This window comes from Lucilia sericata, unplaced genomic scaffold (assembly GCF_015586225.1).
Source record: "Lucilia sericata isolate MDLA Ls3-8-SP2 unplaced genomic scaffold, ASM1558622v1 Contig001021F_arrow, whole genome shotgun sequence".
NCBI classification, from domain to species: Eukaryota; Metazoa; Arthropoda; class Insecta; order Diptera; family Calliphoridae; genus Lucilia; species Lucilia sericata.
Genome location: NW_023995003.1, coordinates 110,343 through 132,512, shown reverse-complemented (window position 1 = coordinate 132,512; position 22,170 = coordinate 110,343). Strand labels below are relative to the sequence as shown.

The 22,170-nt window shown below is 32.7% G+C and overlaps 1 protein-coding gene across 1 annotated transcript in view; it reads left to right on the top strand.

Moving 5' to 3' along the window:
* Window positions 1-22,170, top strand: part of LOC119609626 (kazrin) — a 56,378-nt gene that overhangs the window by 11,978 nt on the left and 22,230 nt on the right. The window contains 12 exon segments of the mRNA XM_037964472.1: window positions 9,315-9,340; window positions 9,342-10,200; window positions 10,259-10,319; window positions 12,480-12,637; window positions 12,640-12,672; window positions 12,731-12,805; window positions 12,808-12,863; window positions 12,865-12,897; window positions 12,899-13,226; window positions 13,287-13,354; window positions 13,356-13,449; window positions 13,993-14,137. Coding sequence (XP_037820400.1) covers window positions 9,315-9,340; window positions 9,342-10,200; window positions 10,259-10,319; window positions 12,480-12,637; window positions 12,640-12,672; window positions 12,731-12,805; window positions 12,808-12,863; window positions 12,865-12,897; window positions 12,899-13,226; window positions 13,287-13,354; window positions 13,356-13,449; window positions 13,993-14,137 — 1,936 coding nt within the window.

Sequence of the window (22,170 nt, the reverse complement as noted above, 5' to 3'; positions counted from 1 at the left end):
TTATTTATATTGCAAATAGTATTTCTTTAGTAGTTTTACTTCTACACTTTAGTTTATTTATCTTTCATTAATTCTACTTGGAAATCTTAAAAGGTTTCTAATTGTTAATAAACATTATTTCTATTGTAAATATTATGGTTTTAATGTAATTCTACTGTTAAGTTAATATGTGGTATCTATGTATGTGTTATTGTATTTTAAAGTGTATTTGTTTAGATATAAATTTAATTACGTTCAAACAAATGTAATTTAAGATTGTAGACATATTGACAAATGAATACTTGTGTAAATTAGGAAATAAGTTAAATTTTAAATTAAATTATTTAAAAGAGCTTAAGTCAAGATAAAAGATTCATTAAAGCGTAATCTATAAGCTTTTAAATATTCGGTACAAATTTCGAGTTTAAACATTAAAACTTTACTTTGGGAAATATTTTGGGGAATATGGTTCAATATTTCAGAAATTATGTCTTGATTACATTAATCCAAAAAGCATGACAACATCCCTGTTAAAACTACCAGTAAAACACTCTATTCATTAAAGACAACTAACCATTTTCGAGATATATTTAATCCTTTATTTAACATTTAAAATAAAATTCCATTTCATGAATTGTTATTGATAAACAACCTACATACTTTTCATATAATAACAGAGATTTTTTAACCCGCCATCATAAAGATTGGGCGTATATTGATTTTTTCATTCCATATGTAACACAACGAATGAAATATAGGGTTCAAATAAAAGCAATCAGGTATTTAAAATTCGATTCAGCCGACTTAAAACACTTTTTCTCATCTTTCATTATTTTCCCCACTTTTTCCTTCATTAAATACCAACATGGAAATTTACTTTATCAGTATTTTTATCCCAACCACAACGATGCAAATTCCTTTTCATTATACATTAAGTAGTTGTTTCCTACGATAATGATTTCATTAAATAAATTTACAAAGAAATCGATCAATAGTAAAGCATTCATATATCGAAGAGAATTTTACATGAACATTCCTTGGCTGTGTAAAATATTCGAATTCTGTATTAATTACGAATAAAACCATATACAAAATCCCATTGAAATATTTTACATACACATAGTATCTTATAAGTACACACATTGATATTTTACAATAATAAATTAAATTGTATGTAAAATATTTTATTTATATCTATGTATGAGTGTCGTCAAACTACTTATTCACAGTCATATATATCATGGAATCCTTAATATCCTGTGGTCAGCCACCGTTGAGAGAAACATGTTAAATGCTTTAAAGACAACAAGGTGGCGAATTTAACCTCAGGTTACTAGGAGAAAACTATCAATCAGATTTAAAGTTTAATTTATTAAGTTTTCTTTTGTAATGATTTTACATATACATAAGTAACTAATGTGTAACATTAAATTTCTTTAAATTTAAATAAATTATGCATCGTTTAGTAGATGACTTCAAATGAAATTTTATGTTCAGCTCTAGTTCAGTTCTAGTTCAGTTCTAGTTCTAGTTCAGTTCTAGTTCAGTTCTAGTTCAGTTCTAGTTCAGTTCTAGTCTAGTAGTTCAGTTCTAGTTCAGTTCCTAGTTTCAGTTCTAGTTTCAGTTCTAGTTCAGTAGTCGTTCTAGTTCAGTTCTAGTCGTCTGTCAGTCTAGTCCGGTTCTAGTTCAGTTCTAGTCAGTTCTAGTCAGTTCTAGTTCAGTTCTAGTTCAGTTCAAGTTCAGTTTCTAGTTCAGTTCTAGTTCAGTTCTAGTTCAGTTTCTAGTTCAGTTCTAGTTCAGTTCTAGTTCAGTTATCGTCAGTTCTAGTTCAGTTTCTAGTTCAGTTCTAGTTTCAGTTTCTAGTTCAGTTTCTAGTTTCAGTTCTAGTTCAGTTCTAGTTCCAGTTCTAGTTCAGTTCTAGTTCAGTTATAGAGTTCTAGTCTAGTTTCAGTTCTAGTTCATTCTAGTCAGTTCTAGTTTCGTTCTAGTTTCAGTTCTAGTTCAGTTCTAGTTCAGTTCTAGTTCAGTTCTAGTTCAGTTCTAGTTCAGTTCTAGTTCAGTTCTAGTTCAGTTCTAGTTCAGTTCTAGTTCAGTTCTAGTTTCAGTTCTAGTTCAGTCTAGTTTCAGTTCTAGTTCAGTTCTAGTTCAGTTCTAGTTTCAGTTCTAGTTCAGTTCTAGTTCAGTCTAGTTCAGTTCTAGTTCAGTTCTAGGTTCAGTTTCTAGTCTCAGTTCTAGTTCAGTTCTAGTTCAGTTCTAGTTCAGTTCTAGTTCAGTTCTAGTTCAGTTCTAGTTCAGTCTAGTTCAGTTCTAGTTCAGGTTCTAGTTCAGTTCTAGTTCAGTTCTAGTTCAGTTCTAGTTCAGTTCTAGTTCAGTTCTAGTTCAGTTCTAGTTCAGTTCTAGTCAGTTCTAGTTCAGTTCTAGTTCAGTTCTAGTTCAGTTCTAGTTCAGTTCTAGTTCAGTTTCTAGTTCAGTTCTAGTTCAGTTCTAGTTTCAGTTCTCGTTAGTTCTAGTTCAGTTCTAGTTCAGTTCTAGTTCAGTTCTAGTTCAGTTCTAGTTCAGTTCTAGTTCAGTTCTAGTTCTAGTTCTAGTTCTGTTCTAGTCAGTTCTAGTTCAGTTCTAGTTCAGTTCTAGTTCAGTTCTAGTTCAGTTCTAGTTCAGTTCTAGTTCAGTTCTAGTTCAGTTCTAGTTCAGTTCTAGTTTCAGTTCTAGTTCAGTTCTAGTTCAGTTCTAGTTCAGTTCTAGTTCAGTTCTAGTTCAGTTCTAGTTCAGTTCTAGTTCAGTTCTAGTTCAGTTCTAGTTCAGTTCTAGTTCAGTTCTAGTTCAGTTCTAGTTCAGTTCTAGTTCAGTTCTAGTTCAGTTCTAGTTCAGTTCTAGTTCAGTTCTAGGTCAGTTCTAGTTTCAGTTCTAGTTCAGTTCTAGTTCAGTTCTAGTTCAGTTTCTAGTTCAGTTTCTAGTTCAGTTTTAGTTCAGTCTAGTTCAGTTCTAGTTCAGTTCTAGTTCAGTTCTAGTCAGTTCTAGTTCAGTTCTAGTTCAGTTCTAGTTCAGTTCTAGTTCAGTTCTAGTTCAGTTCAGTTCTAGTTCAGTTCTAGTTTCAGTTCTAGTTCAGTTCTAGTTCAGTTCTAGTTCAGTTCTAGTCAAGTTCTAGTTCAGTTCTAGTACAGTTCTAGTTCAGTAGTTCAGTTCTAGTTCAGTTCTAGTTCAATTCTAGTTCAGTTCTAGTTCAGAGATATTTTTAAATTTAATTGATCATTATCATGTTTATTTTCATTATAAATCCATTATTCTTCCAACTTAAATTTATGTTTGTTTGAGCAAACAAACAGTTGTAAATTGCAAGTAAACAAATGTCCATTTAATCATAAATCCAAAACACAAACACAACTACCAATGCCAACACCACTTAACCAAGTCTTTTTAAAAGTTCATCGGCATTGAACATCCTTTCATCACGAAAATAACAGTATAATTGAAGAATTTGGTGAGGTAGTAGTTGAAGAAAAGGAAATAAACAATACACCAATTAAATTGCATAAGCTCTACATATTCATACACCCGTATACATAATAACGTACACATATTTTCATACACACAAACACACACAAATAAACAAAATCAGAGAAATTGTGAAAAAACGAAAGCAACTCCCTGTTTCCTTTTCTTTAACACACAGTTGATAAAAGAAATGCCAATGATATATGTGTAATACCGATAACAACAACACCCACTCATTTTGGAACCATAATGGAAACATCAACAGAAACAGCTGTCATCACAACAGCAACGCCAACAAAAGGAACCAAGACAACGGCGGCTACAATGCAATTTAACACATTTAATAATTGCGATGGCAATCGTAATAATGATATAAAATTTATGATACATAATCAACAGCAGCAGCAACAACAACAACAACAGCAATACAATTGTACAGGTAAGATTGGGTTAAATAAGCACAAAAAGAATATAAAAACCAATAAAGTATCTGGAGGTAAAAAATATCGCTGAAAAATACACAAACCTCCCCTCACACTCACACACGTATCATGTTCATTTAATTGCATCGCTCACTGTCTCACTGCTTTTCATGTCTTCAATTGCTTTTATATTTTTTTGGTTTCATTACACTTTAATTAATCACTGTATCGTGCTATCATAAATTTTGCTAAAGAATTTTCTTAAATAACTGCTGATAATTTATAAAAAATATGTATAAATTAAGCGACAGAATGATAAGTTCACTTAGCTTTAGTTGGGTTTGAGCTATTAAGAAGGGTAAGCATATTTCGGAGTATAGGTATATTAAACTATAGTCAAAGAACTACAGACTAAATAATATCCTGGAATAGTCTGGACTATAGAAAAGTCTATAGTCTGGACTATAGACCATATTATAGTCCGGACTATAGACTAGAATAGTCTGGACTATAGACTAGACTACAGTCTGGACTATAGACTAGACTATAGTCTGGACTATAGATTAGACTATAGTCTGGACTATAGACTAGACTATAGTCTGGACTATAGACTAGACTAAAGTCTGGACTATAGACTAGACTATAGTCTGGACTATAGACTAGACTATAGTCTGGACTATAGACTAGACTATAGTCTGGACTATAGACTAGACTATAGTCTGGACTATAGACTAGACAATAGTCTGGACTTTAGACTGGACTATAGTCTGGACTATAGACTGGACTATAGTCTGGACAATAGACTGGACTATAGTCTGGACTATAGACTGGACTATAGTCTGGACTATAGACTGGACTATAGACTGGACTATAGTCTGGACTATAGACTGGACTATAGACTGGACTATAGTCTGGACTATAGACTGGACTATAGACTGGACTATAGACTGGACTATAGACTGGACTATAGACTGGACTATAGACTAGAATATAGTCAGGACTATAGACTTGACTATAGTCTGAACTATAAACTAGACTACAGTCTGGACTATAGACTTCTTTATATACTAGACTATAGCCAGGACTATAGACTTTACTATAGCCAGGACTATAGACTTTACTATAGTCAGGACTATAGTCAGGACTATAGACTAGACTATAGTCTGGACTATAGACTAGACTAGAGTCTGGACTATAGACTAGACTATAGTCTGGACTATAGACTAGACTATAGTATGGACTATTGACTAGATTATAGTCTAGACTATAGACTAGACTATAATCTGCACTATAGAATAGACTATAATCTGCACTATAGACTAGACTATAGCCTGGACTATAGACTAGACTATAGTCTGGACTATAGACTAGATTATAGTCTGGACTATAGAATAGACTATAGTCTGGGCTATAGACTAGACTATAGTCTGGACTATAGACCAGACTATAGTCTAGACCAGACTATAGTCTGGCCTATAGACTAGACTATAGTCTGGACTATTGACGAGACTATAGTCTGGACTATTGACGAGAATATAGTCTGGACTATTGCCGAGACTATAGTCTGGACTATAGACTACAGTCTGGATTATAGAATAGATTATAGTCTCGACTATAGAGTAGACTATAGTCTCGACTATAGACTAGACTATAGCCTGGACTATAGACTAGACTCCAGAATATAATATAGTCTGGACTATAGACTAGACTGTAGTCTGGTATATAGTCTCGACTATAGACTAGACTATAGTCTGGACTGTAGACTAGACTATAGAATATAATATAGTCTGGACTATAGTCTGGACTATAGACTAGACTATAGTCTGGACTATAGACTAGACTATAGTCTGGTATATAGTCTAGACTTTAGACTACACTATAGTCTGGACAATAGCCTAGTCTATAGTATGACTAGACTAGTATGTTAAATTAACTAAAGCATATGTAGCAAAGAAAAGCCACATTTTTCATTGTCGCCTCTACCACCTCTATGTTATAAACATTTAACAGTTTGTTGCATATTTAATGATTAGGAATGCTCTGAGACCAGTGTGGAGAGTTAAAAAAAAATTAATCTTACAATCAAAATTTTTAATTAATTCCTTATTGTGTTGCTTCTATTCAGTATTTCTAAGGGACAATTCTCATCTTTGATATATTTTTCTTATTGATATCTGAAAAATAATGTTCAACATGTTTTAGTTAGTGTTTACTTTGTAACACATATAGATATAATGGCAACACAGACCTGACATACATAGATTGCATTCTTTATTTAGATTACATATTAGGAGGTCACATTAGAAACAAATATCAGTCCATGGACGGGACAGGCAGTTACTACCACATCACTGTACTATATAGGTAAAATAATCTGCTTTCTTTTTTTACTGAAACTAACTTTTTATGCATATTTATAATTCTTCGTATAAATACCTGAATTAAATCTCAACTTTCCAACGAAACCTAAATATTTTTATAGTTTTCTCTTTAAGATAAAATTACAGTAACTATAGTACTAGTTGCTGTTGCTGTTGCTTAGCTTCAACGCTTATTCATTCTTTAACTTAAAATTTATCGTAATACCAGTAATTTACATACTTTTTGTATTTTTTCACCCTCTTTTGTTATGGATTTGGGTTTGGTTGCAAGTGTTCATTAATTAGTTGTACGAAGTTGTTGTAACACAAAATATTCACAAGTATAGCATTCAAAACTAATTAAAAAGAGAGAAAAGGCAACACAATAACGCCACTACACTTGAACATAACTTGTTGCTTACTTTTTAAGTTGAGTGGAATTTTTGGAATTTAGTGAATGACAAAAAAATGTTGTTTTTGCTATAAATTAAATGTAAAATTTATACGACTTTTCTATACGCTGGACAATGAACCTTAAATTAGACTATATAATAGACTAAAGAAACGACTATAGAAATGACTATAGAATACATACACTATAGAAAAGACTATAGAAGCGACTAGAGACTAGACTATAGCATAGACCATAGATTAAACTATAGACTAGACTATAGACTAGAGAATAGACTAGCCTATAGACTAGACTATAGACTAGACTATAGACTAGATTATAGACTAGATTATAGACTAGACTAGACTGTAGACTAGACTATAGATTAGACTATAGACTAGACTATAGACTAGACTATAGACTAAACTATAGACTAGACTATAGACTAGACTATAGACTAGACTATAGACTAGACTATAGACTAGACTATAGACTAGACTATAGACTAGACTATAGACTAGACTATAGACTAGACTATAGACTTGACTATAGACTAGACTATAGACTAGACTATAGACTAGACTATAGACTAGACTATAGACTAGACTATAGACTAGACTATAGACTAGACTATAGACTAGACTATAGACTAGACTATAGACTAGACTATAGACTAGACTATAGACTAGACTATAGACTAGACTATAGACTAGACTATAGACTAGACTATAGACTAGACTATAGACTAGACTATAGACTAGACTATAGACTAGACTATAGACTAGACTATAGACTAGACTATAGACTAGACTATAGACTAGACTATAGACTAGACTATAGACTAGACTATAGACTAGACTATAGACTAGACTATAGACTAGACTATAGACTAGACTATAGACTAGACTATAGACTAGACTATAGACTAGACTAGACTAGACTATAGACTAGACTATAGACTAGACTATAGACTAGACTATAGACTAGACTATAGACTAGACTATAGACTAGACTATAGACTAGACTATAGACTAGACTATAGACTAGACTATAGACTAGACTATAGACTAGACTATAGACTAGACTATAGACTAGACTATAGACTAGACTATAGACTAGACTATAGACTAGACTATAGACTAGACTATAGACTAGACTATAGACTAGACTATAGACTAGACTATAGACTAGACTATAGACTAGACTATAGACTAGACTATAGACTAGACTATAGACTAGACTATAGACTAGACTATAGACTAGACTATAGACTAGACTATAGACTAGACTATAGACTAGACTATAGACTAGACTATAGACTAGACTATAGACTAGACTATAGACTAGACTATAGACTAGACTATAGACTAGACTATAGACTAGACTATAGACTAGACTATAGACTAGACTATAGACTAGACTATAGACTAGACTATAGACTAGACTATAGACTAGACTATAGACTAGACTATAGACTAGACTATAGACTAGACCATAGACTAGACTATAGACTAGACTATAGACTAGACTATAGACTAGACTATAGACTAGACTATAGACTAGACTATAGACTAGAATAGACTAGACTATAGACTAGACTATAGACTAGACTATAGACTAGACTATAGACTAGACTATAGACTAGACTATAGACTAGACTATAGACTAGACTATAGACTAGACTATAGACTAGAATAGACTAGACTATAGACTAGACTATAGACTAGACTATAGACTAGACTATAGACTAGACTATAGACTAGACTATAGACTAGACTATAGACTAGACTATAGACTAGACTATAGACTAGACTATAGACTAGACTATAGACTAGACTATAGACTAGACTATAGACTAGACTATAGACTAGACTATAGACTAGACTATAGACTAGACTATAGACTAGACTATAGACTAGACTATAGACTAGACTATAGACTAGACTATAGACTAGACTATAGACTAGACTATAGACTAGACTATAGACTAGACTATAGACTAGACTATAGACTAGACTATAGACTAGACTATAGACTAGACTTAGACTAGACATAGACTAGACTAGACTAGACGAGACTAGTAGACGAGACTAGAGACTAGACTATAGAGTAGATTAGACTAGAGACTAGACTATAGAGTAGACTAGATTCTAGAGGAGACTAGAGACTAGACTATAGAGTAGACTAGACTCTAGACGAGACAAGAGACTAGACTACAGCATATAGTCTCAGAAAATGTTAAAGTCTTTGCTTTAATGTTTTTATATGCCAATTAACTTTTTGTTCGAATAGTGGAAGTTTATTTACTTGAAGTTTTTTTCAAGTTGGCTTATTTGTTGTTGGTATTTAAGATATAACTTCCTGTTGTTGGTTAGTGTTGTTATAGTTTGTATTATATATTATTTTCTTAATGTAGGAAACTTTTAATTAATCATTTACTTGGAAAATATTTGCAATTTTTGTTTTGCTTTATTTAATGGTATTAAAGTCATAGGAAAACTGGAAAAATGTGTAAATAAATAAGACAAATAAAAATAAATAGTAAAATTTTTAAGTTAAATATAAAGTGCTTGCTTTTTACTTTTAATTGTATGCTTGAAAGCAATTTTTCGTTAAATAAAGTGTTGTAGTCCTTCAGAATTACTGTTGCTAATTTATTTCACTTTTCAGATTCTCCGACAAAATTACGCGAAGAAAAACGAACGACTAAACACCGAGATTCACCGTCTACGAAAACTGCTTGAAAACTCTCCCGAAGGTGCGGTGGGTGGTATAGATCTTTCCGATTCAAATAGCTGTGGCGATGGACAATCTACAGACGGCAGTGGTTCTAATACTCAACAGAGAATTGATCGTTTGGAACAGGAATTACGTTCGGCTAAAAATCAATTGATGTCGCTGCGCATCGAGAGAAAAAAACTGAGAAGTGATAAAAATGAATTAGTGGGACAAGTAAAACAATTGTGCGTCTCACTGCAGGAAAAAGAACAAGAACTAAGAGATTTTATACGTAACTATCAGGATCGAGTAAGAGAATCAGAAAGCAACAATGCCAAACTTTCGGGTGATCGTGAGCGTGAAAGATGGCAGCTATTGAAACAGGCCAGAGATGAAGCTGAACGGTCATTGGCTTTGGCTCAACAATTGAGTGCAAGAGATTTACAGCTGCAAAAACTACAAGAACAATTACAGAGACAAATGTCGGGTTGTATGTCGGATCAAGAAAGTCTTCTGTCTTTTGCTCCTCTCACACCTCCTTCTGCAGCATCTGGTTTACTAAATCAAATGCCATCGAGCAGTGCCGGAGTGGTGAATTATCGTAACGATGATAGCGGGCGTGGCAATTCAAATTCTTTGTCGGCCTTTAGTAATAGTTCGGGTAACACGGCGGGCGATCGTAATTCATGTTCAAATGATTCAGTGCTGAGAAATAACAGTGATCGTGAGAGTACTGGTGGTGACATTAACTTTAGTGATGGTATATCTGATAATGGTCCCTGCATTACAGTCGATCCGGATAGTATATCATTGGTATCTAGTCAAAATATGTATCAGTGTAAGTAATTACAAATACTTTCTTTTAAAGATTAATTCTTAAACACGTAAATTTATAGATGGTACCCCTAAAGAGAGGAGTCCTACGTTATCTCCATTAAATTCAGCTGCATACTCCAGGTAAGCTTTCCATTTATGACGCCTATAAGAAGAGGGATCAGATCAAGTTCAGTCATATATCAATTCTTGTTCAGTTCTAGTTCAGTTTTAGTTCAGTTCTAGTTCAGTTCTAGTTCAGTTCTAGTTCAGTTCTAGTTCAGTTCTAGTTCAGTTCTAGTTCAGTTCTAGTCCAGTTCTAGTTCAGTTCTAGTTCAGTTCTAGTTCAGTTCTAGTTCAGTTCTAGTTCAGTTCTAGTTCAGTTCTAGTTCAGTTCTAGTTCAGTTCTAGTTCAGTTCTAGTTCAGTTCTAGTTCAGTTCTAGTTCAGTTCTAGTTCAAGTTCATTCTAGTTCAGTTCAGTTCTAGTTCTATTCATAGTTCTAGTTCAGTTCAGTTTCAAGTTCAGTTCTAGTTCAGTTCTAGTTCAGTTCTAGTTCAGTTCTAGTTCAGTTCTAGTTCAGTTCTATTTCAGTTCTAGTTCAGTTCTAGTTCAGTTCTAGTTCAGTTCTAGTTCAGTTCTAGTTCAGTTCCGAGTTCAGTTCTAGTTCAGTTCTAGTTCAGTTCTAGTTCAGTTCTAGTTCAGTTCTAGTTCAGTTCTAGTTCAGTTCTAGTTCAGTTCTAGTTCATTCTAGTTCAGTTCTAGTTCATTCTAGTTCAGTTTCTAGTTCAGTTCTAGTTCATTCTAGTTCAGTTCTAGTTCAGTTTCTAGTTCAGTTCTAGTTCAGTTCTAGTTCAGTTCTAGTTCAGTTCTAGTCAGTTCGAGTTCAGTTCTAGTTCAGTTCTAGTTCAGGTTCTAGTTCAATTCTATTCAGTTCTAGTTCAGTTCTAGTTCGTTCTAGTTCAGTTCTAGTTCAGTTCTAGTTCAGTTCTAGTTCAGTCTAGTTCAGTTCTAGTTCAGTTCTAGTTCAGTTCTAGTTCAGTTCTAGTTCAGTTCTAGTTCAGTTCTAGTTCAGTTCTAGTTCAGTTCTAGTTCAGCTCTAGTTCAGTTCTAGTTCAGTTTCTAGTTCAGTTCTAGTTCAGTTCTAGTTCAGTTCTAGTTCAGTTCTAGTTCAGTTCTAGTTCAGTTCTAGTTCAGTTCTAGTTCAGTTCTAGTTCAGTTCTAGTTCAGTTCTAGTTCAGTTCTAGTTCAGTTCTAGTTCAGTTCTAGTTCAGTTCTAGTTCAGTTCTAGTTCAGTTCTAGTTCAGTTCTAGTTCAGTTCTAGTCAGTTCTAGTTCAGTTCTAGTTCAGTTCTAGTTCAGTTCTAGTTCAGTTCTAGTTCAGTTCTAGTTCAGTTCTAGTTCAGTTCTAGTTCAGTTCTAGTTCAGTTCTAGTTCAGTTCTAGTTCAGTTCTAGTTCAGTTCTAGTTCAGTTCTAGTTCAGTTCTAGTTCAGTTCTAGTTCAGTTCTAGTTCAGTTCTAGTTCAGTTTCTAGTTCAGTTCTAGTTCAGTTCTAGTTCAGTTCTAGTTCAGTTCTAGTTCAGTTCTAGTTCAGTTCTAGTTCAGTTCTAGTTCAGTTCTAATTCAGTTCTAATTCAGTTCTAGTTCAGTTCTAGTTCAGTTCTAGTTCAGTTCTAGTTCAGTTCTAGTTCAGTTCTACATCAGTTCTAGTTCAGTTCTAGTCAGTTCTAGTTCAGTTCTAGTTCAGTTCTAGTTCAGTTCTAGTTCAGTTCTAGTTCAGTTCTAGTTCAGTTCTAGTTCAGTTCTAGTTCAGTTCTAGTTCAGTTCTAGTTCAGTTCTAGTTCAGTTCTAGTTCAGTTCTAGTTCAGTTCTAGTTCAGTTCTAGTTCAGTTCTAGTTCAGTTCTAGTTCAGTTCTAGTTCAGTTCTAGTTCAGTTCTAGTTCAGTTCTAGTTCAGTTCTAGTTCAGTTCTAGTTCAGTTCTAGTTCAGTTCTAGTTCAGTTCTAGTTCAGTTCTAGTTCAGTTCTAGTTCAGTTCTAGTTCAGTTCTAGTTCAGTTCTTTCAGTTCTAGTTCAGTTCTAGTTCAGTTCTAGTTCAGTTCTAGTTCAGTTCTAGTTCAGTTCTAGTTCAGTTCTAGTTCAGTCAGTTCTAGTTCAGTTCTAGTTCAGTTCTAGTTCAGTTCTAGTTCAGTTCTAGTTCAGTTCTAGTTCAGTTCTAGTTCAGTTCTAGTTTAGTTCTAGTTCAGTTCTAGTTTGAAAAGTTTTTCCGGTTTATTTCTAGTTCTACTAATTTATTCCATTATTCCAGATCTGTGGAACAACTGGGCTCTCCTGTTGATTCTGATGGCCCTGGAGCTGTTGCTAGAAAATTTGCTCCAAAATCTAGCAATGCTGCCTTAGGTGCACGCAATGGCCGCGGTGGTACCTGGGGTAGTATATCGAGAGTTTTTGCTAGATCCAGAAATAAAAAAAAGCCCTCTCAGCAGATGGAGCCACCGAATGTAAATAGCAAATATTTTTTATCATTTATATAATCATAAATTATTGTCCTTATTGTAGATAATGATTACTCCTGGAGCCCTCTATCCGAAGAGGGTTATGCCGAAAAGTTACGTCTGTTGCGTGAAGCTTCTCAATACCCATGGAAAGATGGCGTGCCTCACAAGTTTTAGCCTGGCTAGAAGTTGCGCTCGGGTATGCCACAATACAGCACACGCTGTTCGGAAAAATGTTAAAAGCGGTAAAGTTTTATTGGAATTAAATGACATAGAGCTTGAAGCTGGTCTTGGTTTAGCCCATCCTATGCATCGTAAAAAGTTACGCTTAGCCATTGAGGAGCAGAGAAGACCGGAAATGGTACGTTATCCCATGATAACACAATTGGGACACACATGGGTGGCTTCCGAATGGTTACCCGACATAGGTTTGCCTCAGTATGCTGAATCATTTTTGCATTCACTCGTCGACGCGCGTATGTTGGATACACTGTCGAAAAAGGAACTGGAGAAATTTTTGGGGGTGACGAGAAAATTCCATCAAGCCAGCATTGTGCATGGTGAGTTATTAAAGGGGAATTTGTGGTCTTTATCTGATTTTATTTTTTTTTTGGTTTTAGGCATACACGTTTTACGTATTGTTAAATATGATCGACAAACTCTGGCTATGCGTCGTGTACAATCGGAAAAATGTTGACACAGATCCTATTGTGTGGACCAATCAACGTTTCATACGCTGGGCTCGTTCCATTGATTTGGCCGAATACGCTGATAATCTTAAAGGTATGTATGGAATGGTAAAAGATTTTATTAGAAGAGTGGTCCTAGGGTTGCTTCTTTCTATGTTGTTATTGGCCTGAGCAATTATTATGCTATTTAAAGCTATTTAAAATTGTTTAGACCTACAATCACTACTACATCTAAAATGGTTATTTGTTTCAGTATTTTTACTCAATATCAAAATCTGACTATTCAATTAAAAATCTGTTTTATTAGCATTTAACACCCAAATGTAAATATTTCAATGATAAAATCGTATATTCCAATGGTTTTCTAATTACATAATGTAATTCTATCATTGTTGTTTGATTATCAAAATTACACTGTAAAACTAAAAAATCAAAAACATCAATTGATTTATTTTAAACTGATCCGCTTCAAATAACAGTCGTCCATCGTTTCAGTTGTCCATACATACTAAATTTTCCAAAAATTTATAATCTTTTAGCACTGTATTAAATATTATGTTTTTCTCCCTTAAATAATCATGATTAGCATAAACTGTTCATTTTACATTTATTACATTTCCATTGTATTCAATTACAGATAGCGGTGTTCATGGTGGATTAGTTGTTTTAGAACCATCATTTTCGGGCGATACAATGGCAACAGCACTGGGTATACCACCCTCGAAGAATATAATACGACGACATTTATCAACGGAATTTGATGCATTGATACTACCCGCCAGGTAAATTATAGTTTATGAAACCATTATGTTTAAATGAAAAAAATATATAAATATATTTTTGGTTTTGGTATTATTTGTTGTTCACTTGTTTATTAGATTTTAGATGATTATATAGACTGATATGCCTATATTATTTTGTAGTCTGTGAGCGATTGTGAAATGAGTGAAAGGTTGAGAATGTAGAATAAAATATACAGTGAGTGACAAAATTTAGAATTTTCAGTTCTAGTTTCAGTTCTAGTTTCAGTTCTAGTCCAACTCTAGTTTCAGTTCTAGTGTTCAGTTTGAGTTCTGTTTTACTAGTTCAGTTCTCAGTCAGTTCTAGTTCAGTCTAGTTCAGTTCTAGTTCAAATCTAGTTCAAATCTAGTTCAGTTATCAGTTCAGTTCTAGTTCAGTTCCTAGTTCAGTTCTAAGTCAGTTCTAGTTCAGTTCTAGTTCAGTCAGTTCAGTTCTGGTCAGTTCGTAGTTCAGTTCTAGTTCAGTTCTAGTTCCGTTTTTAGTTCAGTTCTAGTTCAGTTTCGAGTTCAGTGTCTAGTTTCAGTTCTAGTTCAGTTCTAGTTCACTTCTAGTTCAGTTTCTAGTTCAGTTCAGTTTCAGTTCTAGTTCAGTTTCTAGTTCAGGTTTCTAGGTCAGTTACTAGTTCAGTTCTAGTTTCAGTTTCTAGTTCAGTTCTAGTTCAGTTCTAGTTCAGTTCTAGTTCAGTTCTAGTTCAGTTCTAGTTCAGTTCTAGTTCAGTTCTAGTTCAGTTCTAGTTCAGTTCTAGTTCAGTTCTAGTTCAGTTCTAGTTCAGTTCTAGTTCAGTTCTAGTTCAGTTCTAGTTCAGTTCTAGTTCAGTTCTAGTTCAGTTCTAGTTCAGTTCTAGTTCAGTTCTAGTTCAGTTCTAGTTCAGTTCTAGTTCAGTTCTAGTTCAGTTCTAGTTCAGTTCTAGTTCAGTTCTAGTTCAGTTCTAGTTCAGTTCTAGTTCAGTTCTAGTTCAGTTCTAGTTCAGTTCTAGTTCAGTTCTAGTTCAGTTCTAGTTCAGTTCTAGTTCAGTTCTAGTTCAGTTCTAGTTCAGTTCTAGTTCAGTTCTAGTTCAGTTCTAGTTCAGTTCTAGTTCAGTTCTAGTTCAGTTCTAGTTCAGTTCTAGTTCAGTTCTAGTTCAGTTCTAGTTCAGTTCTAGTTCAGTTCTAGTTCAGTTCTAGTTCAGTTCTAGTTCAGTTCTAGTTCAGTTCTAGTTCAGTTCTAGTTCAGTTCTAGTTCAGTTCTAGTTCAGTTCTAGTTCAGTTCTAGTTCAGTTCTAGTTCAGTTCTAGTTCAGTTCTAGTTCAGTTCTAGTTCAGTTCTAGTTCAGTTCTAGTTCAGTTCTAGTTCAGTTCTAGTTCAGTTCTAGTTCAGTTCTAGTTCAGTTCTAGTTCAGTTCTAGTTCAGTTCTAGTTCAGTTCTAGTTCAGTTCTAGTTCAGTTTCTAGTTCAGTTCTAGTTCAGTTCTAGTTCAGTTCTAGTTCAGTTCTAGTTCAGTTCTAGTCAGTCTAGTTCAGTTCTAGTTCAGTTTCTAGTTCAAGTTCTAGTTCAGTTCTAGTTCAGTTCTAGTTCAGTTCTAGTTCAGTTCTAGTTCAGTTCTAGTTCAGTTCTAGTTCAGTTCTAGTTCAGTTCTAGTTCAGTTCTAGTTCAGTTTCTAGTTCAGTTCTAGTTCAGTTCTAGTTCAGTTCTAGTTCAGTTCTAGTTCAGTCAGTTCTAGTTCAGTTCTAGTTCAGTTCTAGTTCAGTTCTAGTTCAGTTCTAGTTCAGTTCTAGTTCAGTTCTAGTTCAGTTCTAGTTCAGTTCTAGTTCAGTTCTAGTTCAGTTCTAGTTCAGTTCTAGTTCAGTTCAGTTCTAGTTCAGTTCTAGTTCAGTTCAGTTCTAGTTCAGTTCTAGATCAGTTCTAGTTCAGTTCTAGTTCAGTCGTAGTTCAGTTCTAGTTCAGTTCTAGTTCAGTTCTAGTTCAGTTCTAGTTCAGTTCTAGTTCAAATCTAGTTCAAATCTAGTTCAAATCTAGTTCAGTTCTAGTTCAGTTCTAGTTCAGTTCTAGTTCAGTTCTAGTTCAGTTCTAGTTCAGTTCTAGTTCAGTTCTAGTTCAGTTCTAGTTCAGTTCTAGTTCAGTTCTAGTTCAGTTCTAGTTCAGTTCTAGTTCAGTTCTAGTTCAGTTCTAGTTCAGTTCTAGTTCAGTTCTAGTTCAGTTCTAGTTCAGTTCTAGTTCAGTTCTAGTTCAGTTCTAGTTCAGTTCTAGTTCAGTTTCTAGTTTCAGTAGTTCTAGTTCAGTTCTAGTTCAGTTCTAGTTCAGTTCTAGTTCAGTTCTAGTTCAGTTCTAGTTCAGTTCTAGTTCAGTTCTAGTTCAGTTCTAGTTCAGTTCTAGTTCAGTTCTAGTTCAGTTCTAGTTCAGTTCTAGTTCAGTTCTAGTTCAGTTCTAGTTCAGTTCTAGTTCAGTTCTAGTTCAGTTCTAGTTCAGTTCTAGTTCAGTTCTAGTTCAGTTCTAGTTCAGTTCTAGTTCAGTTCTAGTTCAGTTCTAGTTCAGTTCTAGTTCAGTTCTAGTTCAGTTCTAGTTCAGTTCTAGTTCAGTTCTAGTTCAGTTCTAGTTCAGTTCTAGTTCAGTTCTAGTTCAGTTCTAGTTCAGTTCTAGTTCAGTTCTAGTTCAGTTCTAGTTCAGTTCTAGTTCAGTTCTAGTTCAGTTCTAGTTCAGTTCTAGTTCAGTTCTAGTTCAGTTCTAGTTCAGTTCTAGTTCAGTTCTAGTTCAGTTCTAGTTCAGTTCTAGTTCAGTTCTAGTTCAGTTCTAGTTCAGTTCTAGTTCAGTTCTAGTTCAGTTCTAGTTCAGTTCTAGTTCATTTCAGTTCTAGTTCAGTTCATTTCAGTTCTAGTTCAGTTCTAATTCAGTTCTAGTTCAGAAGGAGAAAGTCGAGTGTTTGTTTTTAGAATCACTGTCGAAAGATACATCCGATCTAAAATTCGCCCCAAACAAAAATACTTAAAGATCATTTATTTTTGCCTGATTAAAGTGATTCATACGATATCATGAGTGTTGCTCATAAATAAGTAATTAGTACAAATAAACATTGTTGACTATGAACATTATCTTTGAAATATTATGAGATCCTGAAAAATCTATTGTTATTTTCTGTTTTAATTGGAGAACGAATTTCTTTGTCACTCACTGTATTACACTGTATGTATCTGTATGAATGAGTCTACAAGTATGGGTGAATTATGAGTTTTGTTAAGTATAATTAATGATTACTATAGTTCGTTACTAATAATATATTCAATATTTTAATTTTATAATTTATGTATGTTTGTAGAAATATTTTTTTACGAATTTGTATGTAAAACAAAATAGCATTTATTAGCGTGTTTGATTTATTTTTTCTAATTTGCGCCTCATAAAAACATATTAATACATATTTATGTTAAGATATAAAATTTAAAAAATAAAGTTTTTGTTTATATTTTTCTAACATTCTGCCATAAATTATTAATTTATGTGTGTGTTTTTAATTTAGTTTCATTTTAGTTATAGACTTCTGTTTTTATATTTTCATAATTTTTCATTCAATATTTTATATAATTTCATAATTGTGCCAATAAGTTTCTTTTAATTATATAAATTTGTAATTAGATCTATTATTTATTAGATTTATTTATTGTGTTCAATATACGATAAACATATTTTCATAAATGCTCATCAGCAGTCAGAACACACACACACCAATTTGGTTTTTCATTATCAAACCCAACAAATAAAATTGTTGTTGATTTGAAAAATATGGGTCGAAAATTTATTCGATCAACTATTATTGGTTTATGATAGACATATTTAGATTATTTAAGCTTTTATTTAATCCTTTTAAAGCTTTCTTGTTAAACTTATTCGCATAAAATCACAAATGTTTTCAAATCAACAAATTTTTAATTTTTATTGCTGGGATACCATATACGCAATTATTCATCTACATAATCATGTATTAATTACTTATATGTATTTATTTTTAATTAAACTATATTGTATTAAATTGCGCAAGAAAAACGTAATCATCATTATTATTTGGCAATATACATGAAATTTAATTAGTTATCACTATCAATCATTTTCTCATGCAAAAATATAAAACCATGTATCAAATGAACAGTAAATGTATGACAATATTATTTACAATACGCATTTTTCACATAATACATTATAAATCATTTAAATCGCCTTTAAATCTGTTATTGTTGCCATTTAACAGAAAAGTTTAAATAAATATTTTCAAATATCGACATTTGTACCTAATTAGAGACAGAAAAGGATTTAAATGGAACAAATATATATTTTTTTAAACATTAATCAATAAATCATTCAGAACAAACGGCAAATTGCAAACTTTAAAAAATATATTTAAATGCTATAAATCCATCTTAAATTTAATAGTTAAATACAGTTCGTAACAAAAAAAACGACAAGAAGAATATATACATAATTTCCAATCTATCAGCCGGATGCAGAATCAAAAATACGCTAGTTCTGTTCTAGTTCTGTTCTAGTTCTGTTGTAGTTCTGTTCTAGTTCTGTTCTAGTTCTGTTCTAGTTCTGTTCTAGTTCTGTTCTAGTTCTGTTCTAGTTCTGTTCTAGTTCTAGTTCTGTTCTAGTTCTGTTCTAGTTCTGTTCTAGTTCTGTTCTAGTTCTGTTCTAGTTCAGTTCTTAGTTCTGTTCTAGTTCTGTTCTAGTTCTGTTCTAGTCTAGTTCTGTTTCTAGTTCTGTTCTAGTTCTTTCAGTTCTGTTCTAGTTCTGTTCTAGTTCTGTTCTAGTTCTGTTCTATGTTCTGTTCTAGTTCTGTTCTAGTTCTGTTCTAGTTCTGTTCTAGTTCTGTTCTAGTTCTGTTCTAGTTCGTTCTAGTTCTGTTCTAGTCTGTTCTAGTTCTGTTCTAGTTCTGTTCTGTTCTAGTTCTGTTCTAGTTTCGGTTCTAGTTCTAGTTCTGTTCTAGTTCTGTTCTAGTTCTGTTCTAGTTCTGTTCTAGTTCTGTTCTAGTTCTGTTCTAGTTCTGTTCTAGTTCTGTTCTAGTTCTGTTCTAGGTCTGTTCTAGTCTGTCTAGTTCTGTTCTAGTTCTGTTCTAGTTCTGTTCTAGTTCTGTTCTAGTTCTGTTCTAGTTCTGTTCTAGTTCTGTTCTAGTTCTGTTCTCTTCTAGTACTGTTCTAGTTCTGTTCTAGTCTGTTCTAGTTTCTAGTTCTGTTCTGTTCTGTTCTAGTTCTGTTCTAGTTCTGTTCTAGTTCTGTTCTAGTTCTGTTCTAGTTCTTTTCTAGTTCTGTTCTAGTTCTTGTTCTAGTTCTGTTCTAGTTTCTGTTCTAGTTCGTTCTAGTTCTGTTCTAGTTCTGTTCTAGTTCTGTTACTAGTTCTGTTCTAGTTCTGTTCTAGTTCTGTTCTAGTTCTGTTCTAGGTCTGTCTAGTTCTGTTCTAGTTCTGTTCTAGTTCTGTTCTAGTTCTGTTCTAGTTCTGTTCTAGTTCTGTCTAGTTCTGTTCAAGTTCTGTTCTAGTTCTGTTCTAGTTCTGTTCTAGTTCTGTTCTAGTTCTGTTCTAGTTCTGTTCTAGTTCTGTTCTAGTCTGTTCGATTCTGTTCTAGTTCTGTTCTAGTTCTGTTTTCTAGTTCTGTTCTAGTTCTGTTCTAGTTCTGTTCTATTCTAGTTCTAGTCTGTTCTAGTTCTGTTTTCTAGTTCTGTTCTAGTTCTGTTCTAGTTCTGTTCTAGTCAGTTCTAGTCAGTTCTAGTTCAGTTCTAGTTCTGTTCTAGTTCTGTTCTAGTTCTGTTCTAGTTCTGTTCTAGTTCTGTTCTAGTTCTGTTCTAGTTCTGTTCTGTTCTAGTTCTGTTCTAGTTCTGTTCTAGTTTCTGTTCTAGTTCCAGTTCTAGTTCAGTTCTAGTTCTGTTCTAGTTCTGTTCTAGTTCTGTTCTAGTTCTGTTCTAGTTCTGTTCTAGTTCTGTTCTAGTTCTGTTCTAGTTCTGTTCTAGTTCTGTTCTAGTTCTGTTCTAGTTCTGTTCTAGTTCTGTTCTAGTTCTGTTCTAGTTCTGTTCTAGTTCTGTTCTAGTTCTGTTCTAGTTCTGTTCTAGTTCTGTTCTAGTTCTGTTCTAGTTCTGTTCTAGTTCTGTTCTAGTTCTGTTCTAGTTCTGTTCTAGTTTCTGTTCTAGTTCTGTTCTAGTCTGTTCTAGTTCTGTTCTGTTCTAGTTCTGTTCTGTTCTAGTTCTAGTTCTGTTCTAGTTCAGTTCTAGTTCAGTTCTAGTTCTGTTCTAGTTCTGTTCTAGTTCTGTTCTAGTTCTGTTCTAGTTCTGTTCTAGTTCTGTTCTAGTTCTGTTCTAGTTCTGTTCTAGTTCTGTTCTATTTCTGTTCTAGTTCTGTTCTAGTTCTGTTCTAGTTATGTTCTAGTTCTGTTCTAGTTCTGTTCTAGTTCTGTTCTAGTTCTGTTCTAGTTCTGTTCTAGTTCTGTTCTAGTTCAGTTCTTAGTTCTGTTCTAGTTTGCTATTGGAGAATAGAAGAAAATTATGGGTTTTCAAATATTGATTACAATGAATGTTCAGGACTATACAAGGGACAAGACGATTAACTAAATTTTGTTTAATATTTTTATGTTTTAAGATGTATGTATGTAATCGAAAGCATTTATTTCATGGATGCTTTTTAAGTTGCTTATTTGTTAAATCTCATATATTCACCTCATAACTCACAAACTATAATCATAAGCTATTTTCCATATTTTGTAATAATAACTAAACCATTTATATGACAGATTGTATCTATTATTTATTATCCGAAAACATCTCATTTAGCTAATTGCTTAAAAATATAACTAAAATCATTCATCGCTTTTTATGGCAAAAAAAAATTAAAACTGCATTTGTAACACCTGCTCTAACTATTTTGTATTTTCTAAAACAAATATTTAATTTAATGTTTTACAATCGTTTTTTCGTATTAAACAAAAACTAAGTAACTGCTACTATTTATTGTTATACTATCAACTATTTAACAATTGTCAATCATGTCTGTCTAACTACTCTAACATACTTATATGGATCTTTAGTAATAAATGTTGTCAAAATTATTTACTTCACCCAAAATAACCTATAGATGCTAAACTATAGACTTTATATTACAATAAAAAAAGAGAGAAGTTACAAATTCTACTAGTAGGTTTATTCTTTTCATGTATTTCTATAGTGTATTTTTGTAAAATGTTATTTTGTTTGTATATTTTGCTATATAAGTAAAAAATAAAAATAATTATTTTTTAAGCTTAATTAAAACTAAAACAACAATATATGCCTAATATACTTTTTTCTATGTATCTCTGTATATATTGCCTTTTTTCTCGTTAATTAAAAACAAAAACGTTAATTACAACCAAAAAAAAAATCTTAAACAAATGATGAACTACAAAAAACAAACTTAAAAACGTTGAAAAAAAAAACTTTAACAAATTCCAATTGTTATTAACAATGCAAACAAATGCTGCAGATACATGATTTACTGTCAAATGGATGAATTTCAAGTGGATAATAATAGTGCAAGACAATTAAGTTTAAATCAAAAACCACCTACAGGACGTTAAAATAAATTATTAAATTTTTATTTTGTTAATAAAACTAAACATAATAATAACAACAACAACTTACACACTACATTACAGAACAACTAATTAGCACTTAAAAAACAATCCATTTACACAATAACTAAACAGTATTAGATATAAGAAATTTTATTTTTAAGTAAAAAAAAAAAAAAAACTTTTTTTAAAAACAAAAATGCGTATTAAAATTTAGTAAAATTTAAGGAAATTTAAATCAAAGAAATCGTCTGCTTTATTAGCTGGTAGTAAATATAAAACAAAGTTTGTGTCAATTGTTCTAGAGCTGATTGTAAAAGTTTAAAAAAAAGAATATAAGGAAAATTGAAATAAAAATTACAATTTAAGTAAAAGTTAGAGAAAATGCTTCAAAATTCCCTTTATGTGATGCAAGTTGAAAAACAATTTTCTTTGGTAGTTATTAGAAGGCATAGAAAAAT